The sequence below is a fragment of the Myotis lucifugus genome, unplaced genomic scaffold (genome assembly GCF_000147115.1).
Source record: "Myotis lucifugus unplaced genomic scaffold, Myoluc2.0 scaffold_405, whole genome shotgun sequence".
Taxonomy (NCBI): Eukaryota; Metazoa; Chordata; class Mammalia; order Chiroptera; family Vespertilionidae; genus Myotis; species Myotis lucifugus.
The window spans coordinates 765,970-793,841 of NW_005871453.1; the positions used below are offsets into that span (position 1 = coordinate 765,970).

Below are 27,872 nucleotides of genomic sequence, written 5' to 3' on the forward strand. Positions count from 1 at the left end.
GGTCTTAGGCGACCCCTGTGAAAGGGTCGTTTGACCGCCAAAGGGGTTTCGACCCACAGGTTGAGAACCGCTGCTGCCTACAACAGTCCCTTAAGCCAAATGGTTGCTGGTTTGATTTCCGTTGAGGGCATATGCCGGGGTTTCGGGCTCAATCCCCAGTATGGGGCGTGCAGGAGGCAGCCGATTGATGTCTTGCTCTCATATCAATGTTTCTCGTGCTTTCTTCGCCCTTCTCTCTAAAAATCAAATACAAAAAAATATATTTTTTAAAAAGAGGGGAGGGTGCTATCCTTTGGCCTTGCAGGATCACAAACATCTGTGGCCTAAACTCATCAAATTCTAGCCCAGCTGGTGTGGCTCAGTGGTTGAGCATTGATCTATGAACCAGGAGGTAAAGGTTCGATTCCCAGTCATGGCACATGCCTAGGCCCCCAGCAGGGGGCGTGTAGGAAGCAGCAGATCAATGATTCTTATCATTGATGTTTTTATCTCTCCTTGCTTCCTCTCTAAAATCAATAAAATATATTTTAAATGATAGACATCTTTATTCATTTTCTTTTCAATCCTCACCTGAAGATATTTTCCCATTGATTTTTAGAAAGAGTGGAAGAGAGGGGGAAAGACAGAGAAATATCGATGTGAGAGAAACACATTGATTGGTTGCCTCCTGCACATGCCCTGACCAGGGCCAGGGAGCAGCCTGCAACCAAGGTATGTGCCCTTGACCAGAATTGAACCTGGGACCCTTTGATCCACAGGCCGAGGTTCTATCCACTGAGCCAAACCAGCTAGGCCCTAGCTGCTAGGCAATGAAATATATGCATTTTTAAAAATTCTAGTAACACCCTAGCCACTGTGATAACTGAAAACTCACAGCCCCCAGCACTGCCTTGGAGGCCTAGCATAGCATAGATCAGGGGTCCTCAAACTTTTTAAACAGGGGGCCAGTTCACTGTCCCTCAGACCGTTGGAGGGCCGGACTATAGTTTAAAAAAAAACTATGAACAAATTCCTATGCACACTGCACATATCTTATTTTGAAGTTAAAAAAAAACAAAATGGGAACGATAACCGAAAACTCACAGCCCCCAGCACTGCCTTGGAGGCCTAGCATAGCATAGATAGTAGCATAGCAGAGACAGCCTCACTTCCCTGCTGAACTATTTGAATACTTGTTAGGGTTAATCTCATTCCTTGATACAGCCCACCTGCCCACCCTATAGTATCATTTCTGTCAAGTCTTTTAAAAGAACCCTAATTGTGTTCAGGTTTCAAGTTCAACAGGCAACCCCACCTGCTTTTCCAGGTACGAGGTGAGCTCTTAAGACCAACAGGGATAAACAGGATCAAGCACAGTGTGGCTTTAAAATTTAAGTTCGCCTAATTTAAGTATTGCCCGTGTGCTCACTAATTACACTGTTATTAGAACTGAAGGAAAAGCACAGGGTGGTTACTAGGCTCTAGTATCCAGTATCCTGTTGTAGGGAAATAACACTAATGTCATCAGTTAGGAACTGTTACTCCACCCCGTCCCCAAATCCGAATGTTATAGTGAAGCTTCTCTTAAGAGGTCAGATATAACACTGGTGGTACAGATTTCAGTGTTCACAAGCAATGGGAAAATACAGAGTTATGAGATTACAGAGTAGAACGCTGTAAGGATGCCGGTTATATTTCTATCTCAAGAAATGGGTTTCCCCCTGGCCAGGTGGCTCGGTTAGAGCATCGTCCCGAGCACCAAAAGGTTCCGGGTTCGATACCCGGTTGGGGCGTATGTGGGAGGCAACCGATAGCCGTTTCTCACGTTGATGTCGCTCTCTTCCCCCACCCCTTCTCTAAAATCGATGAAAAAGTATCCTCAGTGAAAGAAACGTTTGATTTGTGAGCTGTGACATTAAAAAAAAGATTTTCTTCATTATCTTCACCACCATGCCATCCCCAAGTCCTGGCCACCTTAGCCTAAACCTGTTACCACTTAAGAGCAGGTGATAATCTCAACTCTCATGTATAAAGATAGACCCCCGATCAGTTTCTTTTTTATTTCTTTTTTCCTAATCCTCACCCAAGGACATGTTTAGAGAGAGAGACAGAGAGAGAGAAACATTGATCCATTACCTCCCATTTGGGCCCCAATCGGGGACTGAACCCACAACCCAGGCATGTGCTCTGGCCGGAAATCAAACCGGCAACACTTCAGTGCACAGGACAAAGCTCAACCAACTGAGCCACTCCCGCTAGGCCCAGGTCATTTTCCTAATTCCAGTGACCTAGGCTGGAGATGGTAAGGAATTCGGCGAGGAGTGTGCCGAATGGGCGAACCTGAGAGGGAGCGCTGAAGGATTTAGAAAAGACAGACGAGAAGAAAGCTGGGCGCTAGGTGGGACGCTGCCCTCTCTGATAGAGACAGCGCCCGGCCTGCACGCCGAGTCTTTATTTTATAGCGGGATCCCACGAGGCAAAGTAAGGGTGGTTACAACGTTCTCGCGGGTTTCGAATCTACTCAATTACATGCACCTGATCAAGCTTTGTTTATTTGCTGCACCTCCCGCAGCCCACATCACTCAGCCACGTGGGGCCACAGGTTTGGACCATAAGGTCAGGCTCACAACTTTGGCTATAATTGTGCTGGGAGGGCTTTGACCTCCAAGCTGGGACTTGCACGTGGCTTTGCCAGGAGAGGACCATGCCCTCTCATTAGTCCCAGGCTTGAACCTGTCCAAACGCTGTAGCCGCTCTCCACAGAGAAACTTGGAGTTACACAAAAATGCAAGGTTGCCCAGCAGATCCATTTCTGGAATCACTTTGAAAATGAATAGTCATGTAGGCTTGAGGTTACTGGACACATTGGTTGTGTCCAGGTTTTATCCGCTCACTACCTGGAGTCCTTGAACTGTGTCCATTTCCTTTCTTGTGGAGACTTAACTCTAGTTCTGATTGTTGGTTGGGATTTCAGAGTAAGTCTGTGTGACTATCCAAAAACTGTACATGATGACACTGCTCATTTTGGGGTTTTTGGAGGTCAGTCAGAGGTTTAATAAGATTCCAATTAAAGGGCTCCCCTGACCCCAAAAGGTTAAGAATCACCGACAGAGATTTTTGCACATTCACACATATCCCAGAGACATTCCAAACTCCCATGATGCTCTGCGCAGTGTCACAAAGGGATGGCTTAGTAGTTAAAAAGTTAAATGTGTGAGGAATATCACGAAATGACAGGGAAAAGCAAGCAAAACTGAATTAAGGTAAAAATTATAGAGAGAAAATCCATGGCATTTCATTAGGTTGCATTTTATTTAGATAAATGAAAATTTGCCCCCACACAGAAGTAGGAATCAAATATTGTCTTAGGTTAAAGAAAACTGCTAGGCTTGAAGCTTACACTGAAAGCTAAAATTTTCAGCCCTTGACTATCTGTAGCTCCAAACAGCAAAGGAAACTTCTGGAACAAAGTAGACATGTACAGAGAGAGACAACTTGTGTGAACCATTAAGAAAATAACCTTGAGGGGCACATTTTATAGTCTTCAATTACAAGAAGTGGCGAGAGTTTACAAGTCTTGCATTGCTTTCTGTTGTACATGGTTCCATAGTAATGCCAAAAATAGCAAAATTTAGGCACTTGCTCCAATTTCTGCAGTTTACACGGTTGCTATGAACTTCATAAAGTAACGGCAGCTTTAGAATTATAACACAGAACTGTATTTCACGCTACAGTTGCTAATAGCATTCCTCGTTAGTAAAACAATGTTGCTTAACAGACAAAGGTACAGAGCTTGTACAGAAGGAATCCAGGGCCGGTCCAGATGTAGTCGGAGCAGAGTCATGAAGACCAGTTGTGATGACCTGCTTGGCCACATGTCAGTACAAATGTGATGAAGTGGCGGGATGGAATTTAAACCAAAAAAAAAAAAAAAGGAAATCTGCTTACCACAAACGACACAAATCTTTAATCTGCTCAAAATAGCACAGTTTCTTCCTGCCAGAGAGAGGAAGTTGAGTCAATATTGGAGCTATCATTGAACTCCTTCCAAATTGCTGTCATCTCCAATACTTTTTGGTTGATCTTCAAAAACTGACACCAGCGCCTGGCCGGTGTGGCTCAGTGGTTGAGCGTCAACCTATGAACCGGGAGGTCATGGTTCTATTCGTCAGGGCACATGCCCAGGTTGTGGGCTCGATCCCCAGTAGGGGGCGTGCAGGAGGCAGCCAATCAATGATTCTCTCTAATCATTGATGTTTCTAAATTTGACACTAGCACTTTTTTACAAAAGTCCCAAGTTGGCCAGAGAAGCTATTTAGATCAGCAGTCGCCAACCTTTCCGACCACCATTGGTCTGTGGGCCACCAGTTGGTGACCACTGCTCCAAAGGCTTCCTTAAACCAGTGGTCGCCAACCTTTCGGACCTCATGGACCATGGGTTGGCAAACGCTGATTTAGATCACAGGTTTCTTTTTTTTAATTTGGAGATTTTAAAGTTTAACAATTAAGCACAGGTGGCTATTATACATGAGAGTAATTCCTAAAAGCTAGTCAGTACTTTCCAGCTAGAAGGCCGTACACTAGAACCGATGTTTTATTGTAGTCAGGTGTGTTGGTATCAGAGCAACTACTACAGCTGATGTTTTATTATAGTCAAGTGTGTTGGTATCAGAGGAACTACTCTTCACTTCTAACAGCAAATGTTCTTTCTGCTAAAAGGCTATTCTAGTCTTTCTAGAATGTTATCCTTTAAAATCAATTGGTCATTGAAATTAAGTTCTCAAACTGGGAGTATCGAGCTGGAGTAAAATTTTAAAAGTGTATTTGCCAGGCCAGTTTACCTGCGGAAAAGTGAAATTTTAGGGCAGATAACGGACTATTCTTTGTGTGGCAACTGTTCAACAGAATCCTTTATATATTAGCAAGAATCAGACATCATTTTTAACATTTAGAAAAATTCCAAGATCTCCTGTTGCAGGGCAATTTTACTACTAAGCCTTCTTAAAATTTCTTTCTAGAAACACTCATCATGAACAAACATTAATGCAGAAAATTGACCTTTTCAGGAAGATACCACCAGATGGTAGCATTGTATCAGTACCGTCCATCTGAAAAGCCCCTGGTTTATTTTGGCAGACACCTATCTGCTATGACTTCCTCTGAACATGAAGTCAAACCGGTATGAAGTGGTCATGCCATACAGCAACTACATTAGAAAGCTCTAGCTTATTCTGCTTGCAGAAGGCAGGAAACATAGATCTCAGCCTTCCTAGTATCTATAAAACCAGCAAATCTAAGTGAAGCAAATATTTACTAGTAAATCAGTTGTCAAATCACAGTTTATCCAAATGAACATAATGCAACATTGTTCTAAAAGAGTGGGCACAAATATGGCACAGACACAATCCAGCATCTATCAAAATGCCATTGTAAAGAGCCTGACTTGCTTCATGCTGTGTAGGAATGTGGTCCCGCATGTAAGGGCGGAACCCAAAACTTATAGTCAATCCTTTTTTGAGAGTATGAAAAACATTTCACTACTTTGCCTCAGGATTAAGCCCACATCTGTCCAAACCACCATAACAATTAGGAGAAAAGACTGGAAGTTAATCTACTACTGGAAAAAAAAAAAAAAAAAAAAACTTCCACCCTCCACTGGGCTTGAAAGAAAAATTTCACAGTAACCACAGAACATTCTGTATGCTTCCGCCCTAAAGATGCTTTTCATTTTTAGCACACTGTGCATCAGAGGAAAGTGACCGACTTCAGAGTAATACTAAACACGGGCCTCTCCTTAGGGAATTTTAAAGTGAGAATGTAGCTTCTGCTCAGGAATGTTATTCTAGGAAGCTGTTTTCACAGGTCCTACGGGAGGCTCAGAGCTGCCGAGGCGACACTATGGCCCATGCCCCATCACAGACTGGGGTACATCGGAAGTGTACTCTACCGCACATCTCCTTAAACAGTAGGAAAAAATATACAATAGATACAGGAGGAGGATTACTTAAGACATACATATAAATACATAAAGAATGATACTCCAGTTTGAGAAGTGGAACTAGGTATTGCCAACTCCAGTTCCAGGTGAAGAATTCAGGACCTCGGATGAGAAACACGATATGGCATCAAGGGGACGCCGCGGCAGGCGGTCTTGAGGAGGAACTGGTTCTAGCTCCCGAAGCAGCCTCAGGATTGTCGGGGTTCTCTGGGAATGAGATCGGTTGGCGGGCCTGTTCTTGGGATCTCAAAGTTCTGAAATCTTGGTCTTGAGTGTCATCAGCAGCATTCATTTTCTTCTACCACTTGTCTTCACATTCTGGTCTTGCAAAGACACTCGTGTAACTAGAGGAGAAAGAAAGATTCCAAAGTAAAAATAGTCTCCTTTTCCTCTCTCCTCATTTATATAGCCATAGAAGAACTGAAGGTGAGCTGCAGTCACTGGCCACTTCCAATACCATCGTTTAATTCTATAAGAAAGTAAAAGGTGCTCTTCGACTTCAAAGCCAATGTCTGTGGTTCCCTAACATGGCACATGCCTGGAATCTTTTAAAAAGTGTGTTAGCCCGGCCGGTGTGGCTCAGTGGTTGAGCATTGACCTATGAACCAGGAGGCTGAGGTTTGGTTCCCAGTCAGGGCTGAATCCCCATTGGGGGACTTGCAAGAAGCAGCCAATCAATGATTATCTCTCATCATTGCCGTTTCTCTCTCCCTCTCCCTTCCTCTCTGAAATCAATAAAAATATATATTTAAAAAAGTGTGACTAATGCTGGAAAAAAATTAATTTTTCCTCTAAAGAGCTATAAAATAAATTTCAGGCAGTATAATATAAACCTACTTTGAGTTTCTAGTTACAAAAAAAATTCAACAGACTAGTTGGTATGGGGCTGAGTGAGCACAACATATTTCTTAGATCTTTGGCCAAACACGCACATGTGGGCCTTTATTTTCTTTGAAAGCAGTCACATTGAGGACAAAATGACATCATTATTTTCATGACACCAAGATGACTGAATGGCATTTCAATGAGAGAGAAAAAAAATAATTAACCCAGATCTCCTAATCTGGTGGACGGACATTCCCCAATGGCAGGTTCTGCCTAAAATCATCATGGTTTGAACTCCTGCTTCCCCTATAACACATTTGCCATCAAGTGGCATGAAAGAGGAAACAATTATTTCAGAAGAAAAAGAAGCTTGCTTACATGACGTCTTAGGGTTCCGCACGTTCTGGCGTTGCTGGCTGCCTCTCTTGTTCCTGCGCCTCCTCCTGTGTTTGTGTTTTGATCTCTTTTTCTGGCTCGCTCGGCCCTTTTCCTTCCTGAAATCCCACTTCCTTCTCTTTTAGTTTTGGTCCATTTGCATCCGGGGACTCTTTGGTTAAGTCTCCCGAGGCCTCGGGGTCTACCAGGGCTGAGATTTGGTTCTCAGGGTAATGGACAGCGTCACGGTTTTCATCTTCTTTGGGTTCATTCTCTGTTCTTTCTCCTAAGCCGGCACGATCACCCAATTCTGGCACACACTTGGTTCCGGTTGCTTCTCGCTTTTCCTGGGTTGGGAGGACGAGCTCTTCAGGCAGCTGGTCATTTACTGGGGAGCCTTTGACCTCAACGGCCGTGACCTCCTCTGCAGCTGCATTCGCGTCTTTGGAAATATCTGAGGGGGTTTGTCCCACGGCGGTCAGTGCGGACTCCTCTTGGGCTGCCCCAGCCTCTGCCGAGCCCTGAAGTTCCCTTTCTTCTTTTTCAATTTTCTGTTCAGCCTCTTGATGGTCAGCCTTTGCCAGCTGGGCCGGTGTCTGGCAGTCGGTGGGTGTTCCTTCGGTGCTTACCAACTGGTCAACGGCTGTCTGAATGACATCTTGCACAAGTTTATGGCTCTCAGTCTTAAGCTGCAAAATCTCCTTTTCGGCCTTTAAACCTTCCTCTCTCGTTTCACTCACTCTGTCTCCCTGCTCGCTAACCTGCTCACAGTCTTCTTCGGACTTCCCTTCCTGGGAGGTGGTTTTATCTCCTTCCAGGTCAGCACGGACGCCTTTGGCAGGGGCGGCGGGTATGACGACCGGGGCCGATTCTGCCGGAGACGCTGGGCCTGTGGGCGCTGCATCTTCCCCGGGCTGACCCATAATGTCTTCTTGGTCAGAGGGCTTCGCTTCCGGTTCCAAACGTGCATCTGCAGACTCCAAAGGTCCAGCTGCTTCTAAAAGCTTGACGGTTTCTCCTAAGATCTTCTTCTCCACAGCGGCAGCTGTTAGAGGTAATGATGCCCCCGAGCTTTGACCTTGACTGTCTGTGCAGACTTGAACTAGCGAAGGAGAACTTTCTTCAAAATGGAGAACTTCCTTCTCCCCGTCGACGACGGTCACATGAACCGTGTGGACCAGCTGCTCGCTGAGCACTTCGGCTGGTTTTGGCTCAAGCTTCTCTTCACTCACTGGGGCTGCCTTGGCTTCCGCTTCCTCCCTTTCCACTTGCACTACCATCTCTCTCTCCCCTGGGGCTGGAAGAGACTGAGCAGGACTCTGGAATTCAGTATTTTCCTTCTTTTGACAATCAGCTTCTTCAGTAACTTCATCTTTAAGGGCGACTTCAATGGCCTTTTTCTGTCCAGCTGTCATTTCTGTGTCTGCAGACACTTCAAGTCCTTGAACGAAGGGTACGTCTCTGGTTTCCTCATCAGCAAACTGGCCAGCCTCCTGAGTCGCCTCAGCCTTTGAAAGAATGGGTACAGTCTCCACTGCTACCTCTTTATCCGTATGCTCTGGAACCCCTGCGATTTCTGAGTGTTCTTTCTTTTCTTCCTGGGATTGGAGCCCAGAGGGTGCTGGGGGCATCTCTTTCGGTGCAGGAGCTGCCTGGGCCGCCGTGACCTGCGATTTCGTACCGGATGCACCTCCACCCTCTGCGTGGACTTCCATGACCTTGACTTGCTGTGTGGCGTGGGGAGCCTCACAGTTGGCCACGGGGGTGCTTCCACTGGTCTCGCTGTCTGTGAGAGTTTCGGCCGAGTCGGGGCCAACAGCCTGTTCCAGGACGATCTCTGATTTTACCCCAACCAAGGTTTCGGTTTGGCAGGGGATTCTGAGCTCGCTGGACTCGACGCTCTCGGGGACTTGAGGGACTTCTCTAGCGTTTTCTGGGGCAGCCTGTCCAAAGACCTCCCCTGATGTCAGAGTCTCAGCTTTTGTTTCTCCTGCGTGTCCCGGCAACACCACGTCCACCGCTTCCTTCAGCTCCGACGCGGGAGGGTCCTCTTCGGTCTCCTCCACCTCTGGCAGCTGGGATCCCTCTTTCCGCGTTGTGTGAATCTCGGCTCCCGGGCCCCTGACATCGAGCTGTGACGCTTCTCTAACCCTTTCCGCCACCGCCTGCAGGACCTCCTGGGTCCGCCTCTCCTGGCCCTCCACGTCGGGCTCGCCGCCCTCCGCCTCCTGCACCGGCGTGGCCTCCTCGGTGGTGTCCGGAGACTCACTTAACTGGGAGACGGCCGAGACCATGTCGGTGGTCTCCTCGGCACCAGATGCTTCGGTCGCCTCCTCGGCACCAAACGCCTCCATGGGTTCCGCAGCCGTCACGGCCTCGGGAGTGGGTTCCACCTCACTGGTGAGGGCGTCCTCACCGGCATCTCGGCTCTCGGGCAGGGCTGGGGTGGCGACGGGGCTGTCCTCTGCCCTGACCTCTCTTTCCAACACCCCTGCAGGGGGTGGTCCAGCTTCCTCTTCGGCTTGTTCGAGGGGCCCTGTCGCCGAAGCAGAGATCCAAGAAGGAGACCTTTCTTCCATATGGGTCACGGCCCTCGCCCCATCGACGACCGCCACAGTCACGGTATGAACCAGACTCTTGCTGAGCTCCTCCGACACAGAAACCGCCCCCTTCTGCTCGGCCTTCTCCTCCCTCTTTTGGGCTTCCTGCGCTTCCATTTTCTCCCTCTCCACGGCATCGTACTCGGACAGAGGGACCACGGCCGGGACGTCGGAATCGTCTTCGTTGACTTCTGTCGGCCCCGCGTCCTCGGCAGTGGCGTGATCTTGTTTCCCATCCGACCTTTTCTTCCTCCGGCCAGGAATAAATTTCTTAATTGAAACCCAAGATTCTTCCTTCCCGGGTTCCACCTCTGCCGCTGAGTGTTCCGCACCGGCCCCCGTTCCAGCGTCTTCGGTTTTCTCTTCCAGTTTGGACTTGGATTTTTTCCTCGGGGTGACCAATCTTTTAAAGGACTCCCAGGTGGAAACGCCCTCCCCTTCCGAGGGGCTTCCCGCTTGCTCAGGGGAGGAGCTTCCCTGCCCTGGGTCGTGCTCCTGGGAACCTGCGGGGACAGCCTCCGGTCCTGCCTCTCTGTCTTTTCCTGCTTCGTCTGGTTTGGGGCCTTCTCCTGCCGTCGGTTTCGGTCCCTCTTCCTCATCGGAAGAGGATGCCTTTCTTGCTCTTTTCTTGGACGATCCCACACAAATCAAAGCTTCCCAAGACACCGAAGTGTCAACCTTGCGCTTCGGCTCCTCGGGCTTCGGCTCCTCCCCGTGTCCTTTTCCCTCCTCCTGCATCTCCGAGGCCGCGCTCTCCGTGGACGACAGCGTGGCGCTCTTCACCTTCTCCAGCTCCTCTTCCTTGTCGCTCTCGGAAAGCCTTCTAACACGTTTCTTGGGCGTCACCATCTTTTTGAAAGATGCCCAGGGAGTCACACCTTCTCTCTTCTTTTCTCCATCGGAAGTGGCTCCCTCTTCGCCTTCCCCCTCCGGGTGTGCCTCCGCGATCCCTTTCTCCAGGCACGTAATCTCCTCGGGCTCCTCCGGGGAGGAAGCAGAGCTCTCGCCCTTTGGCTCATCCGGGCTATCCGGGGAATCCGCCTGGGCCACGTGCTGCTCCCCCGACTCTTCATCTCCTCCTCGCTTCGCTTTCTGCTTCTTCCCGGAGAGCTTTTTCAAGCCAGTGCTTGTAAAAAGTTTCTTCAGCGGGCTTCCCTGCACCTTCACTCTCTCCTGGGATGCCAGCATCTCCACCTCGCTCACGATGCCTTCCGGCTGGGCAGACAGCGCTTGCTCCTCAGGACCTGGTTCGGGGGGCTGGGTGTGGTCCCCTCCAGGCGCACACACTGGAGGTTCGGCTTCCTGCGGCCCAGCACTGGTTTCAGCCAATTTCTCAGCCGGTTGGGGCTCTTCTGTTTCCTCCACCTCAGCTTTCTGCTCCTCTGCATTCTCCGCCGTGCTCACGTGGACTTCTGCAACAATCTCTACCTTTTCATCAAATATTTCTGTTGCCAAAGGGGCGGATCTCTCTTCAGGAGATGCCTGCCCTTGACCTTCAGAGGGCAGCTCCACCTTTTCATACTCAGCTGATAATCTGGCATCGTGGACACTCTCTGTGGCCTCCCGTGGCTGTGGTTGTTCCGAAGCAGCCGGTTTCTCAGAGGTATCTTCTGTCTTTTCCTTTTCTTCTGTGTCGACTCTTTCTGTCTCTTGTTCCTTTTTCTTCTCCGAAGCTTCCAGCTCATCCTCCTTGGGCTTCCTGAAACTGGTCTTTTTGCGCCAGCCAGCCCAGCCTTGAGTGAAGAATTTTTTGAAGGGTGACGCCGTTTCGCTGGCCACTGGACTGGTTGGAGAGTCTGGAGATTTGGTGGGTTCTTTTTCTTGTTTTTCTTCTCCATCTTTGCCTTCCTCGGCTGCTTGACCAGACTCAGCTTGAAGAGAAATCTCCGTGCTGCTCTGCTCGGGTTGCCCAGGCTGCTCGGGGTTCTCTGTGGATTGTTTCAGTTCACTTTCTTTGTGTGTTGCTTCTCCCGCCTCCCGGCTGGGCTCTTGGTGGTCACCAGCCCCCTCTGCTTCTCCTGCTTCTTCACCTTCCTCTTTTCTGACAGTGAGTAGCTGGACCGTGTCAGACTTCTCGCTCTTATCCTTTTTCACAGTGAATTTAAAGCCCACAAACTTAAACACCTTCTTAAATCCAACGTCATTAGTCTGGGACTCAGCAGGCTGCGTTAGTTCTTCTAAATTGTTTTCCGAAGAAGGAATCTGCTCAATTATTTCAGGCATTTCCTCCTGCCCATCCTTTGTGATGTCCTGAACAACCGATGAGTTGGCAGCCATCTCTTTATCTGAACCTCTTTCATTCACATCTTCGGATTCTCTCTGGCCAACTGTTAACAGAAAAAAAAAGGGGGGTGGGGGGAAGAAGGGATAAAATATTACAATTCACGAAAACGAAAACATTTTGAAAACACAACTAGCTAACACTTTCTTTAATGTCAGGCAACTCCAGGATAGGCAAGGGTCTTATCTAGTATTTGTGAATCTCAATAGATTAAGGCAGTGTCTACTTCTTTCAAATGACCTTAAAAAATTCAGGTTTAAAGGTACTACTCTGCGCTTTCTGTAAAGAAAAAGTTAACAATCTCAACTACCAAAAAATGAGTAGCCACAGCATCACAAAGGGCGGGTCAACCAGACAGTGTACATTCAGTTGCAATGAAAAATGGAATCACATATCACACCCACGACCTAGAACCCATTAAGTTTTAGACATCACTTCTTCCACTTTATAGGAAACACAGGGTTAAGACACTAGAGCTCCTTGGGAAATTCTGGTTGGGTCAGGGAAAGTATGAAGAATATTTTTCAGGAGAGCAGAAAAGAGGAACTCAAAAGCTGAGGGAGGCATAGCAAAAGGACAAGAGCCAGCTTGAAGGCGCTCCTTCTGGCCAAACTTTGAAGCATAAAAAAGAATAGTAACAGGGATGGGTTACCATGCATTTAATAAAATAAAAAATCCATGAATGGAGAGTGACACTAAAGCCCTGGCTGGTTTTGCTCAGTGATTAGAGCGTCGGCCCTAGACCTAAGGATTTCAGGGTTGCAGATTTGATCCCTGGCCCCAATCAGGACTCATGCGAGAGGCAATCAACCGATGTATGTCTCTCTCACATCGATGTTTCTCTCTCTCCCTCCCTTCCACTCTCTAAAAATCAATGGAAAAAAATATTCTCAAGTGTGGATAAAAAAAATAAATAAAATAAAAAAGAGTGATACTAAAAGCATAAATGGGAGCAGGGAGTACTTCCTTACGAAAAAAAAATGCTAATCAATCAATTCAGATATAATGTCCATTTTGATCCTTATAGTCATTCTTCTGCATCAAGAATTAAAGATCTTTTAAGTGTATTTCCACTTTTTTTAAAAAATATATTTTATTGATTTTTTACAGAGAGGAAGGGAGAGGGATAGAGAGTTAGAAACATCGATGAGAGAGAAACATCGACCAGCTGCCTCCTGCACACCTCCCACTGGGGATATGCCCGCAACCAATGTACATGCCCTTGACCAGAATCAAACCTGGGACCCTTCAGTCAGCAGGCCGATGCTCTATCCACTGAGCCAAACCGGTTTGGCACAAACACTTCTTATGCAACACAAGAGGTGTGACCTTTTTTGAAAAGGTGGATGATATCATTGGAAATTCACCAGAGGAAAAATGTCAAGACTCCCCCCCCCCCCAATAAACTCTATTCTAGTACAATTTTACTAATAAGCACAAACATAAATTTCCTGCCACTAAGCATGAGGTAAAAACAAACCCATTCACTAACCTTTCTAGAATTCAATAGAACATGCAGGGATACTTTGCTCACATAGTGGGAAAGCAGGTGTTAACCACACCATCCTCCCCACCCCTTTTCCTTCCATGCTCCTACATCTGCATTTCAATCTGCAACACTTTTTTCTTAAATTCTGGGAGGATGGGGATATGTTTACAGTCAAAACCAGGGAAACAAAGATGAGCAGCTGCCAAGTGGCGAACAGAACAGTTACTGGTAGTGCTTACAGCTTAGCAAGATTGGGATGTTTTCTTTACAGAGGGGAAATATGGGCTGAGCACATTAAAAAATGTATACGTATAGGATTACAAAAATTTTAAATCCTGTCAACTGGTCTGTAGTCTCTTTTGACCTAAGTAATCCTAGGAGCTACTCTTGTGAGAACGTCTTCCAGACGGGCCCCTGCGGGCGCAGATGGCGCCTTCGTGCTTTGTGCAAAGGCTGGGCAAACGCAACTCGGCCCTGATTTCAGCTCCACCAGCCTCCTGCACCCCGCGGACCTGTTCGGAGACGCCCTGCTTCCTAAAACACCGCTTTGATCACCTCAGGAAGCTGTCACACACCTTTAATAGCCGCAGGACCAGGGGGCGGCCTTCCAAACTACCAAGCCCGGCGGCCAAGGCTGACACTGGGTTCCAACATAAAAGCCAACTGGGATCGCACACGTGCGCATTCCCGGTGGGTGTCCGGCCCCGAACCACGTGCGACTGCGGCTCCGCACGGAGCTAGAACCCGCCTTGAAACCCGGACCCCGCTTTCTGCCTCATTGTCTCTGAGTCGGCCGCACTCAGCTCACGCTGCTCGCCAAACAGCAATGCCTGCGCCCTCCGGCCCCGCACCCCCCATTTGGTCACCTCGGGGCTCCCCAGGGAGAGCATCTGTCGGCTCGCTAAAGCTGCTGATGTTTCTGCGATGTAGCATTTTCCACCTCTGCTCCCGCCACTAACGGAGAGCCAGTGGGCCTCAAAGCCGTCCCGCCCGCCAGGTCCCCGGGGTGAACCTCCGATGGGGGGCGCACTACTCACGGCAGAGGTGACTCCACCAGGGCATGGTGCCCGCCTGGCAGGGGCTGTTCTACAGGGGCCCGGGAGGACCAACCTTCCCCTCCCGGTTGCCCCATCGCGGGGTGGAGACTGTTGGCCGCCAGGGGCCAAGCTGCTGACGACAGCGCCCCCTGGGGGCCACCGAGCGCGTCACAGAGGGAACCCCCAGGTGGCCCTGCGCATCACCCCAGTGGGGTCCCTTCTGCTGTGAGCCTCGCCGTTGCAGGGTCCCGGAGCCGCCTCTCTCTCTTATCCGCACCCTATCAGGCAGAGCACTAGCGGAGCGCGTGCCCTAACCCTCTGCTCTCAGAACGGTGAGTCCGCATCCAGCAGTCGACTCCAAAGCCCGGGCATGGCCTGAGCCTAAGCACGCCTTTGCTAGGTCGTAAGAGCTTTAATTTCTTGAGTATTATTAGCACAAGGGCTGGGACCTCGTGCACGTTCCCATTACAAAGTTATCATTTATAGTCATACATGAAGTCTGTGTTTGTAAGTGGTCATGTGACTTGGCCACTGTCGAATGGTAGGTGTGTGGCATCCCTGGTGGGCCAAAGGCTGGCAGGGGAGCAAAACACAAATTTTAAAAGAAAAACTAATTCCATATTTTTCAAAGTGTCAAAATTCTTATTTTTCATAAATCATAACTTTTTATAATTTGTAAATGCCACTTATGACAAGAAGTATTTACACATGTTAACTCCCACACTTTGATGGGAAAATTGCTATATGTCTAATGTGGCTAGCAATTTAAATTTCATTTCAGTGTAAAAAGTTGGGTGTGTTTTTTTTCATGGTTACTCTCATGCTTAAAAAAAAAAAAAGAAGGAAGGAAGAAAGGAAGGAAGAAAGAAAGTACACATATCCTACCCACCCACTCACAGATGCAAAAGAGTACCTGACCGTCATTGTTTGCAGCCATCACGAAAAAGACTGGATAAGCAAGTACAATGGGTACTAAATGGGGGTCAGAGGGAAGGCAGGGACTGGATATTTGCATGCTTACTAGTAAGACTGGATAAGCAAGTACAATGGGTACTAAATGGGGGTCAGAGGGAAGGCAGGGACTGGATATTTGCATGCTTACTAGTAGGAAGGGTAGGTAAAACCTGGTTATACAGGGGAGGAAAAAGGCAAAATCTGTGAGGGACAGATAGACATGGGGTGCCATACCCTGAGAAGGACAGACCCATGGCGAAGAATGCAGAACCCGAATTGAATCAGGAGAACACAAACACAAAATAAGGAATGTGGTGGAAATGGGGAGAGAAGTATATGCTCTGAACATGTCGGTGTTTTAAAAGGCAATGGTTATGGAAATGTTCCAGAAGAAAAGATGCTGAAGAATATAATACCCAACCCAAACATGGATGTGGGTCAAGGGAGAGTGTTAAAAATGACGTCATTAGAATAATGGGTAAGATTGGAATAAGGATGCTCGGTTATTTACAAGCACTGTAATAATGTACGTATATGACATTGATCACTGCACTGTGATTATGGAAGGGAATATTTCTATTCCTAGGAAACACAGATGAAGAATTTGGGAGTGAAGGACCATGATGGATATAACTCGCCTCCAAAGGTTCAGAAAATTGTATCTCATGCTGGTTTTTGTTTTGTTTTCCAACATAGGGACTCAATAATGAAGCACATAAGATAATGTTAGCAATAGCTGCATCTGGATGTTCCCTGGACTGTTTTTATTTTTGCAACTTCACGTAAGTTTGAAGTTATTTGTGTGTGTGTGTGTGTGTTTTAATATATTTTTATTGATTTCAGAGAGGAAAGGAGAGGGAGAGAGAAACATCAATGATGAGAATCATCAATCAGCTGCCTCCTACACACCCCCTACTGGAGATTGAGCAACCGGGGCATGTGCCTTGACTGGGAATCAAACTGTGACCTCATGGGTCAATACTCAACCACTGAGCCACACTGGCCAGGCTGAAGTTATTGTTTTTTAAAAATAACTCAGAAGAGTAAACAAGTGCAGATAATAAAAAGTTAGAAAACAAAAATTGAGAGCGTGATTATTCACCCTACCTGATTTTAGAGGACACTGGATCTTTGCCTCACATTATCTATACTAATAAAAGCATAATATGCTAACTATACCGGATGTCCTTCCGTACAACCTTCCAGATGAAGCCGGGGCTTCGAGGGAAGCCCGGGTCCTGGGTGCCAGAGGGAAGTTGGTGCCAGCAGCTGGGGGAAGAAAGGCCTACTCTTGCACGAATTTCGTGCATTGGGCCTCTAGTCTAATATAAATGTATCAATGTAGTGAATAATAGAAAAACTACTCTCCCTTACGCTCCCACCCCCCACAAGAGGAGACAGAATTCAGGTAGAGAAGAAGGTTAAAGCGCATGCGTTCTGGAGACAGACTGGTGCTTCCATTTCGGCGGCACCACCGGTGAGCACGGGGCCCTTGGCCAAATGCCCTGACGTTTGTGTTCTTGCCCTCAGCTGCAAGGTCCCCTCCAGGACTCCCTGCAAAGGCTACTGAGGAGGATGTGGGTCATCTATGCTAATAATGAAACAAACGCTAGAATTTTTTTTTTCTTTCTTACTGTTTCCTTCATAACAGAACTATTTGTTTTCAATTATTTTTACCAATTCCCAAAAGAATTAATATAAATTATAGGGCATTTTAACATAGAGAAAGTGGGGATTACATCCACAGAGACACTGTTCAGAGGTAATCACTATGAATATTTGAATTTTCTTTTGATGAGTCACCCAAAATCTTAGAAGCTGATATACAGGCTGCACGTTTATTTTTACGTCCCCCTATTGTTAAACAATGTACGTCGGGGTCCAGTTTTTCACTACATGTTTCGAACAGAAGAGGGCAGCAGCGAGCAGCTTTCGGCCCTCCCAACAGGAAGCCACCTTTCCCAGGACCTCAGCACCAGAAGGCCTGCGGAACCCCCAGACATACCCTTCTGGGATCCTTTCAAACTCCGAAAGCCGAATGCCATGTTGCACCTATTTTTACCTCTGTGACACCCAACATAAACATTTCAAGGGGAAAAAGCGGGGCACAGACATCCCTCTCGCCTCTTTGCATTAAGTAAAATCTAGATTCTGTACCCCATTTCGGACTGAGTGCAGATCAGATGTGGCTGAAGCCCTCTTTTCTGTGTTAAACTCCTTCCTCACTTTCCCATCCCAAATGTACAGCCAGGTCAGCCCACATTACCCAGGTCTGGCTGAAGGCAGAGATCTCCAAGCAACCATATCTCTCCCACCCATGACCCAGTTTGTGCGTTAGCAGAAACCTTTTGTAAGGTATTTTCATGTGCTGTCTGCACACGGGTTCCGGATGAGTTAGAGATTACAGCTCGGCGAGCAAATGGAGTCAAAAGAACAGCCTAAAAGATGAGGGGCACATCCCTGGCCGGGTGGCTCAGTGAGTTGGAGCGTCGTCCTGCACGTTACGTGAAAGCAAAAAGTGATTTCATTTTCTTTTTACCTCGTTTGAATTTTATTTCAAAACACTTCAACACGAACAGTGTGATATAACAAGAAGTGATTTTTAAAACAGCGTACATACAAGGTGCTTTCACGCATTTAATTGTTTTCTTTTTCTTTTTTTATTATCTAACTCACGTAATGATGAAGTTTAGTGTAACCAGCGCTCTCCTTCCACAGACACATTGGGGACTGCTGGCGGTGACATCTGGAACTGGTTAACTTTCCCCTACGAGTTGCAGCATTGTCCTGGAACGCTTCCAGGAATTCTCTGCATTCTAAATCCATCCCTTAGATCCCACACACCCTACGCCCCTTGTTTTAGGGCTCACTAACCACAAAGCCTCCAAGGGGAGGTGTTTAACTGGGATTAGAACTCAGATAAGCCAAACCCACCACAGGAGCACACAGGTCACCACCCCCTGGCCCCACATGGTGTTCCATGGATGCATCCTACCCAAGAAGAAAGGGGCCCCAGACGAGGTACTCGGCATTGACGCTTCTGTGGGACAAGAGGAACTTCGTTTTCGGGATAAAAGGGGAGTTAAACCCCCTCTTTTTGCAGGGTGATTGTGAGGAATAATGGTCAGGGCCACACAGTGGGCACTTGTATGTGGCAGTTATTATTATTACTCTCACAGTTGTGCGGGTATCGATTCTATGTCCCCCAAGTTGCTTGACAACTATACTCTGCCTCCATGGCAGATAAAAGCAGCCAGGGGAAGGGTTTTTATTTCATCTTGGAAAATGACTTGCACAGAGAAATGCGTGATACATCATCGAGACCTTGCCTGAATGCGGGAGGAGTCTTTCTTCAACAGTTTACTTTAGATTTAAAGAACGTTGCCCTAATTCCTCATGGTGCTTTAGTTAGTCTCGCTGTGTGTGAGTTCCCTAATTCAAGAAGTTTTTTTTTTTCCTGGCACACCATTGATAAGTGGGGGGAGGAGACAACATCTCTTTGATCATCATATCAAATCATTTATTTTCTAGATTTTAAGCTAAGTTATTGCTAAGGTGATATGAGAGAAAGGCCACATAGCATGTAATGTGAAGGCTCAATCGTTTCATCATTCAAATCCTGCTGGTCCCGTTTCAATGGTGGGTGTGGGGTCGGGGAGGGGAGTCAGCTCCTTCAGCTTTTCCCTGCTTTTCAGAAATGAAAGCTCATTCCTAAGTAATTCTACCAACATGTCATCATCCTGTTCCCTTCCTAGTAATTGTGAAACTTAAAGGCTCCTTGCGTAACGCAGTGCTAAAGAGGACTGGAATAACTCACATTTAGGTGAGTAATCTGATATTTAATTAATCCTGAATGCCAACTATAAAACTCTTCATTGCTTTTCAAGATTCTGACCAGCTATATAAAGACAACTGGCTATAAACCTTCCTCATCAGGAAAAGTTACAGAAGGAAAAAAAAAGACGGTTGAAATTCCCCTTTTCCACTACGAAATGTTTATTTGCTGTTATACTTTTCAGAGTTAGGATTTCCTATGCACTTTCTTTTTTCTTTTTCTTTTTCTAATAAATGAAGCCTATTTTATTATTTCAAGTGTTAATGATAAAAAAAAATTTCAGCACAGCTGTTGCATTTAAAAAAGTGAAACTACATACTATGTTTCTAGCTCAATAAACAGATGAACCTGATGTCTTTGAATGACATAACAACTGAGCATTGTACAGTACATCCTATGCACTTTCTTATTACCAGAAAAAAGGTACTAAATTTTGTCACATTCTCCATTGTAATAGAAGTAAAACTCGGAAAGCAATGGAGCCAGTTACTTTAAAAATTAGGTTGCCTTAAAAATTAGAGAGCCCTTCACCAACCACTTCAGATCACATATTATTCCATTGGGAGGATCTGAACCAATTTTTAAAAGCCCCCTCAAGCTCCCTAAGTTTAACTTCTGGCTCGTGCTAGATAGGACGACCTTCCTTTCCCATAAGAAACTCAGCCCATGATAATCAAGCAGTGACTATAATAAAGGCCAGGCTGTATATACAAAAAGCACCCAGAAAAAAAGGTTGATGGGAGGAGCCCCACCCCCAGCGGTGACCCACAGACCACACTCCCAGACAGCCTCTCTCAGGGTGGGGCATTTGTATATTTCATTCACAGGAAAAGTAGTGATCTGGAAAAAATGGGGAGTCTTGTGTTTCTAATTTTTAAATTTTGTATAGTCTGTGTCATGATCACTAAGTCTAGTCAAGTTAACTTTGGGAAGGAATTTTAAGGAAATCTCAAAGTAAACAAGCTAATCTATAGGAAGTGAGAGATGTTTTGTGTTTGGCTAAACTTCCACATGTACTTAAAATTCTTTAAGAGGACAAAGCTTTGCAGAAGCAATTATATTGAGGGGGGAAAAGGTAAGTCCTAAAAATTCCTCTATAGGAAGAACACATGTAGCTTTGGCGAGCGATGACCTCAAACATACAGAGAAGAGCTGGTCTTGTAAACCCAAGTGAGCAAAAGGAGTTTCATGCTCTTGACGGCGGGGAGACGGGAGAGAGGAGGAAATAGGCAAGTTCCTAAGCGGTCACCACGTGATAAAAACCAAGTCAGAGGAGCTACCAGTACAAGCTGCAAGTCTGATATATGTCACTCATTGCCTGGAGGTAGGTACCAAATAATATCAGTCCTCCTCAGCCAGCCTTCTAGAAAGCAAGCTTAAGAAGCATTCATTTGTACTATGCATTGTCTACATGCTGCTACCTGCTGGCCCCCCATTTTCCAGTGTCTGTTTCTTTACTGAAACCGCCACTTTGACCAGTGCTAACATTTCTGTCCCCCAAATCGCCGCGGACCCTTCTTGGGGAGTGCCAAATAAGCAGGTCCACATACAGATATTACAATTTCTCAAAAACAGAGATTTAATATTTCATGACAACAGCAACTGATTAGGCTGTCGCAACCTATTTTGAACTTCACCCCCATGAAGGGGACAGTCCCCAACAAAATACCTTCCAGGTCTCCCCTAGACACAGCGGGAAGATTCCTGCATCGGCAACAAGAACACATTAGGCTTGTTAGGTTCTTACTGAACCACGGAGAACGAGCTTCCTATCAAACAAGTCAGAGCCCCGAGAGAATCACACGCCCACCAGTAGGTCCTCCAGGTCCCCCCCCCCCCCAAATGCAGGCCAGAGGGGAGGCGGCCTTCACTCCACCTGCCGGGCCCTGCCCGCCTCACCTGTGATTGTGATGATGCCCAGCATGGTGACCAGCTCCTCCCGCTGCTGCAGCGGCCGGGGCGGCGCCCACACCGTGCGGTCTGGCTCTGATCAGAGAGAACTCGGCGCCCAGCCACCCTCCCCAGGTACCGGGGAGCTGCTGCACAAAGCGGGGAGGATGCGCGTCCCGGGCAGTTATAGGCGGCCCCACCCTCGGCCCGCCGCCCGGGCCTGGCCCCGCCCTCGCCGCCGCCGCTCGGGGACTCGAGCCGCGGGTTTCCTTTGCCAGGAGAGCAGCCCGCCCCGGAGCGGGGCGCTCGTGGTCAGTGAGGCTCTGCACGGACCCAGGGAGGGTTTAAACGTTGCCGGGGCCAACAGGACCCCGAGTCAGCAGCGTTTTTATCTAAACCATGACTTCATTCCTGGCACCCCGTTAGTTCTGTATCTCAGCTTTTAACATGATCACTTTAAGGGAACAGCCGCACAGATAGGACGCTCTACTGGCGTTTTTAATGGTGTTCTGCGCCCTTCTGTTTGTTTAAAAGCCGATGACGTGCAAAACACGGCTCCTCTGTAGCACCTGAGGTGCGTGCTGTTTCGCCATCTGTTCCACACACACACACACACACACACACACACACACACACACGTTGCACGGGTCTGAGGGCTGGTGTCCTGTTTCCCGGACTCTGAGAAGGGCTGTGACAAGGCAAACTTTGTGTCTTCAACCCTTGATCAAGGCAACTTTAAAAAAAGCCCAAATACTCGAGCATTCATTCTGTTTGGTTTTAAGCTAGACTTTTAGATCCAACGGTGCCACATTCCAACATACAGACACTATCACTCCTCTGATAGGCAGGCGCACAGCAGGAGAATCAGCCAGAACCTATGTTAGAAATTCAGAACATTTTAGGCAGCCCTATTTTTTTTAAAATCCTCAATCAAGGGTATATTTTTATTGATTTTAGAGAGAAAAGGAACATTGATGTGAGAGAGAAACACTGGTCAATCACCTCCCTTATGCACCCCCAGCGGGGATTGAACCCTCACAATCTAGGGATGTGCCGTGACCAGGAATCGAACCAGAAACCTTTTGGTGTAAGGGACGACACTCCAGCCAACTAAGCCACTGGGCCAAGGCAGGCAGCCCTACATTCTTAAATTCTTTTTCACTGAAACTTCGGCTTTGTGCTATATAAAGACACAAGGTAACTGATAAATGAGTCGGTGTGCTCTCATAATTTTGACACACTCTTTTGTATGCCAATCTCCGGTTAGGGTAGGGCCATTTAGGCCCCCTGGGTCAATTTCCTTCTTTTCATCCTTTTCCTATTCATCTCCTCATGCCCTGCCTGTCTGACCTCATTAATACAGGCTCTTCCTCTAAGCAAACAAAACAATAGTTTTAGTATTTCTCTTTTCTTTAGACCGCGAAGATCTTGTTCATTACTTCTAGGGGCAGGGAGGAAGGTGGGGGGCATGGGGTGTAACAGCGTGGTGTGGGTTTATCAAGAAAAAACAAACTAGTACAGAAGTCCCAGCTCCTTCTGGCCACGAGGGGGCGCTATGCGCCACATTCAGGCCTAAACTGAACAGTTAGGAAAGCTTCGTTGCTGTCTATCTGACCTTGTTACAAAAATCAGCTTCATCCTCTCCATAGACCTGATTTCCCTCTTCTATCCCGGCAGATGCCCAGCCTGGCCCTAAATCCACGTGGCAACTCTAAATAGGCTCAGAGTGAGCCACCTCCCAGCTTCCTAACCTGTTATCCTCCATGAAGGAGCCTTCACTTTGGTTCACAAATTCCTTCCATTATAATAGGAGTCTGGTGAGTGAGAGATGCTGCTGGTGCTAATGGTCCCTCTGCAGCCCACACAGTAGCTCTGCATTCCTTCTCCCCCCACCCCCCACCATGCCCCCAGCCCCAGCCCCAGCCCCAGCCCTGTGGCTGTGCTGATCACGGATAAAGCCGGCTCTGGAGGCTACATTTGTGACCATTAACTGAGTGGCCTGTAGCCTTCCCAAGTATGGGGATCAGCCCACACACTGACTCCCCAGGTGGAGCCCACAGTCTGTGTCCCCTCCCAGACTTGTCCCAGGAGGCCCGGCTACCTCCAGGATCTGAGGCCCCAGTTCTCAACTCCAGCTGCTGGGGACAGCACAGGGCTTCCGTTCACTTGGTGTCACCTGTGAAGTACACATGTTCCACTTACGGGTGCACACACCGCTTGTGACCTTGCTTCACTGCCGCGCCATCCGCTCCTTCCATCCCCAAAGTGTAACTTCTAACAACAGGATGAGCAACAGCTGTTTCCCTGAGCTGGGTAGGAAGATGCTTCACCAGTTACCAAGTTTAGGCCCAAAGCAACATTTGAAAAGGCAGATGTATTGCTGCTCAGTTTCGTCACTTAAACTTTTAATTTATTTTGATGACACTGGTAAAGACACTAGCACAATTGACTTGATATTCTTAAAGAGGCCGTGTAAAAGCCGTTACCTTCCTTAGCAGACAGTTCTCCTCTGTTCTCCACCTGTAAGGGTGATCAACCACAGGTGTGTGGCCTAGCTGCTCCCTAAGCCTCTATGTGTCTGGATTTAAAAAGAAAAGTCATCGATCAGGACAAATGCAGGAATAAAGATGGCACCTAAGGTGAGTGCATAGTGCAGGCAACCTACTTTTATAACCACTTTCATTCCGTTTTCTTACTTTTGTTAAATCAGAACTTTTAGAGGATGACATTATCACCCGAAGCAAAAGTTATGGGAGAATGTTTACCAACAAAATAGATGACAAAAAAAAGTGTTTTCCCCTAAAGCAGTGGTTCTCAACCTTCTGGCCCTTTAAATACAGTTCCTCATGTTGTGACCCAACCATAAAATTATTTTCGCTGCTACTTCATAACTGTAATGTTGCTACTGTTATGAATCGTCATGTAAATATCTGATATGCAGGATGGTCTTAGGCGACCCCTGTGAAAGGGTCGTTCGACCGCCAAAGGGGTTGCGACCCACAGGTTGAGAACTGCTGCCTAAGGTGTCAGGTTCAATTCTCAGTCCGGCACATACCCAGGTTTCAGGTTCTATCCTTGGTCAGGTGTATGCGGGAGGCAACCAATCGATATTTCTCTCTCTCTCTCTCTCAAAAATAAAGAAAAAAAAATAAAAACAAAACTGCTGCAAACTGGAAAACTATGAACGAGGAGATGAATATATACACTGAATCTAAATGACACCTAAATGGCACAGGCTGGCCCTAGCTGGTTTGGCTCAGAGGATAGAGCGTTAGCCTGCGGACTGAAGGGTCCGATTTGATTCCGGCCAAGGGCACATGCCGGGGTTGCGGGCTCAATCCCCAGTAGGGGGCGTGCAGGAGGCAGCTGATCAATGATTCCCTCTCATCATTGATGTTTCTATCTCTCTCTCCCTCTCCCTTCTGCTCTGTAATCAATAAAAATATATTAAAAAAAATAAAATAAATGGCACAGGCCGGGCAGGCTCTCCTGGGCTCAGCATATTTTCAGGTCTCTCTCGCTGTGCTACGAACTCAGACAAATACCGGCTAATTGAATTTTCTGGCCCAGTTGAATTGGACATGTTTATACAGACATGGATATTTTGACTCAAAATCCTCAAGACAAATAATCAGGAGACTAGTTCCTCAAAGGGACAGTTGTGATACAACAGAAGAGCTAAAGGGACTTCAAAGCACCGACCAAGGCAATTTAAAGAAAGCAAAGGGAAAACAAATATTTAAAAACACAATCCAAATAACAGAAGTGACATAAAATAAGTATTATGTCTCCCTTTTATCAAGTCCACCTATTTTGCACTCTTTGATCTGGCAATTCTATGTCTATGAAATATGCCAAATGAGAGGTAGAGATTTATGCATGAGAATGTCTACTGCTCGGGACGTATAATATGTAAGAACCTAAGTGTCCCAATCGTAGGAAAGTGTGTATCGAACTCCTCAGTGGAATATTTGTGATTTATAAATCTACACCTCTTCAGGGCAGATGCAGGATAAAATTATATATTCCATATAGTCCTAATTTTGCTTTAAAAAAAAAAAATATATATATATATATATATATATATAAAATGAAACGAGATAAAGAGACCTGGGAAAAAAAGCCAACCATAATGAAATCATGGGCAATTTGTCTCAGAATTTCCCTACATTTTACTAATCTCCTAAATGACCTGCTGTCACTCTTACGGTGAGACCGAAGCACACTGGACACCTGGCCCTGGTGGTCCGGGGGGCCCAGCACCGCAGGGCCCTGAACCTCCGATGTCTATCAGAAGTGCAAGGCAGCCTAAACCAGAATCTTAAACTCCCCAGTCATGGACGCCAATGTCAGCAGGCTGAAATCAGATGAGAGTCAGAGTGCGATCTTTTTAAAGTTAGGCAATCAGGAAAAACCTGCTTCCCTACCAGGTTGGGTCAGATCCGTGGTCAGGAAGGAGTGCTACCCCAGTGGCCTGTGTTGGAGTGGCCTGCTCATCTGAAGGCTGAACACCTGTCTCTGGGTGGTCCAGAGGCCCCAGGGTCTGAAAAGCTGGCTTCCCCTTCCCGGCCTGGTTCTCCTGAGAGCTGTGTGGCCGGGGGCAAATGTCCCTGGGCTTCAGCTGGTGGGAGAGTAAACATACCACCCAAGCTAATGTTATTCTGAGGTGCAAATAAAGGTTAACGCCAGCACTTCTGAGTATGTCCTAGAAGCAGAGTACATGTTAGCTATTCGGCTTATTTTAAATCATGCATTCCTTTTTTTTTTTTTTTAAGTTTTTAATGACTCATCCTTTTATTTAACCATTTCCCTGTTGTTTGGCTATTACAAGTAATATGGCAAAAATCTTTGCATTTAAGACTGTCAGAAGTGGGAATACAATGTAAAAAAAAAAGTCTTAAGGTTCTATACGTATCAAAAATTTGCTTTCCCGGAAAAACTGTATCATTTACTCTCTTGGTGGAGGAAAATGCCAGTTTTAACACATCCTGGTCAGCATTGTAAATCATGCATTCTTAATGTTGACAACAGCTGCCTCCAATGGGTGAAAATGGGTTCCTAGGGAGGAGGCTAAAAAAAAAATAAATAATAACCATTTATTATTTTTTTAATTTATTTTTTAATATATATTTTCATTGATTTCAGAGAGGAAGGGAGAGGGAGAAATAAAAACATCAATGATGAGAAAAACCTCATTGATCAGCTGCCTCCTGCATGCCTCACACTGGAGATCAAGCCTGCAACCCTGACATGTGACCAGAAATCAAACCGTGACCCCCTGGTTCATAGGTTGACACTCAACCACTGAACCATGCTGGCCAGGCTATCTTTATTGATGAAAGTAATACAGATGTCCCTTTTCCCCCCATTAATCCCTTCCAGCCCTCCCCCACCTCCCAAAGTTTACTCTTTATGTGTGAAGCACAGATACAGATATATATCATAAACGGATACATAGTGTATCTATGCTATTAAAATTTTAAGGAGGAACAATTAGGAAAAAAATGTCTCAGGAGACTCCTTAGGGGAGTGATCGTGAAAAGAAGGTTGAGAAATACTGCTTTGAATATAGGTAAGCCTCATTTTAAAGAAGCCTTTGAAAAAACTATATATATAAAAGCCTAGTCGACCGAATGACCGGTTGCTATGATGCACACTGACCACCAGGGGGCATACACTTAATGTAGGAGCTGCCCCCTGGTGGTCAGTGTGCTCCCACAGCCAACCTCCCATGGTTCCTCCCCCCAGCCGGCAGGCCCTGATCGGCCCCGATCTGTGGTCAGGCCAAGGGACCCCACCCATGCATGAATTCGTGCACTGGGCCTCTAGTGTTCTCTATAAAAAGCAAGCATGTGCCTTTATCATCAATTTTTCAGAAATGCATCCTAATAAGAGAAGCATCATCTTGTGCTAGAAGCAATCAACCTGAGAGTCAGCTCACTTCTCCAAGAGAAACAATCTTTCATGTGCCTGAAGCTGTAACCAAAAGGAGTGGGAGGGAGGGGCAAGCTGCAGGGTCAGGCCGGGAAGAAATGGTGACCAGCGACCCAACCCCTCTGTCCCACAGCTCTCCACTTGACTTACAATGTGAGCCCCAAGCAAGCCACAGGTGACTTCAAATTTTCTAGTAGTCACATCGAAAAGAATAAAAAACACTCGTGGTTAATTTTAACATATTTGATTTTCTCCCAATGTATCCATAATGTTCCGTCAACATGTACGCAATGTGGAAAATGATTAACTTTACATCCTTTTTGGTACTAAGTCTTCACATCTCCAGGTGAGCACACCTCTGATATGATTAGCCACATCTACAGTGTTCAACAGCCACATATGGCCAGAGCACACGCTGGACCTACAAACAAAACTGAGCATCCCTCCTCTTTCTGCTAACTTCTTTCCCAACGACAGTTTAATCTCCCTGACTCTTGGGAAGAAATGACCCAATTACAGGATTACCCAAACGTCTGCAGTGTCCAATCCAGAGCTGGTCCCTTTGTTTTCTCAGGAGCATAAACCCAAATCCTACAAGAAACACTCCCACCTGCCACTCACTGAGATGCCCAGGCAGGCGTCCTCCCTTGGTGCAGCCACTACATAAAGGTCACA

General features: G+C 46.7%; 1 protein-coding gene across 1 annotated transcript in view; it reads right to left on the minus strand.

Moving 5' to 3' along the window:
- Positions 1 to 3,269: 3,269 nt before the first annotated feature.
- AKAP12 (A-kinase anchoring protein 12) overlaps positions 3,270 to 27,872 on the minus strand; it is a 73,190-nt gene continuing 48,587 nt past the window's right edge. Inside the window, 2 exon segments of the mRNA XM_014467586.2 lie at positions 3,270 to 6,321; positions 7,181 to 12,104. Coding sequence (XP_014323072.1) covers positions 7,189 to 12,104 — 4,916 coding nt within the window. The 3' untranslated portion in view covers positions 3,270 to 6,321; positions 7,181 to 7,188.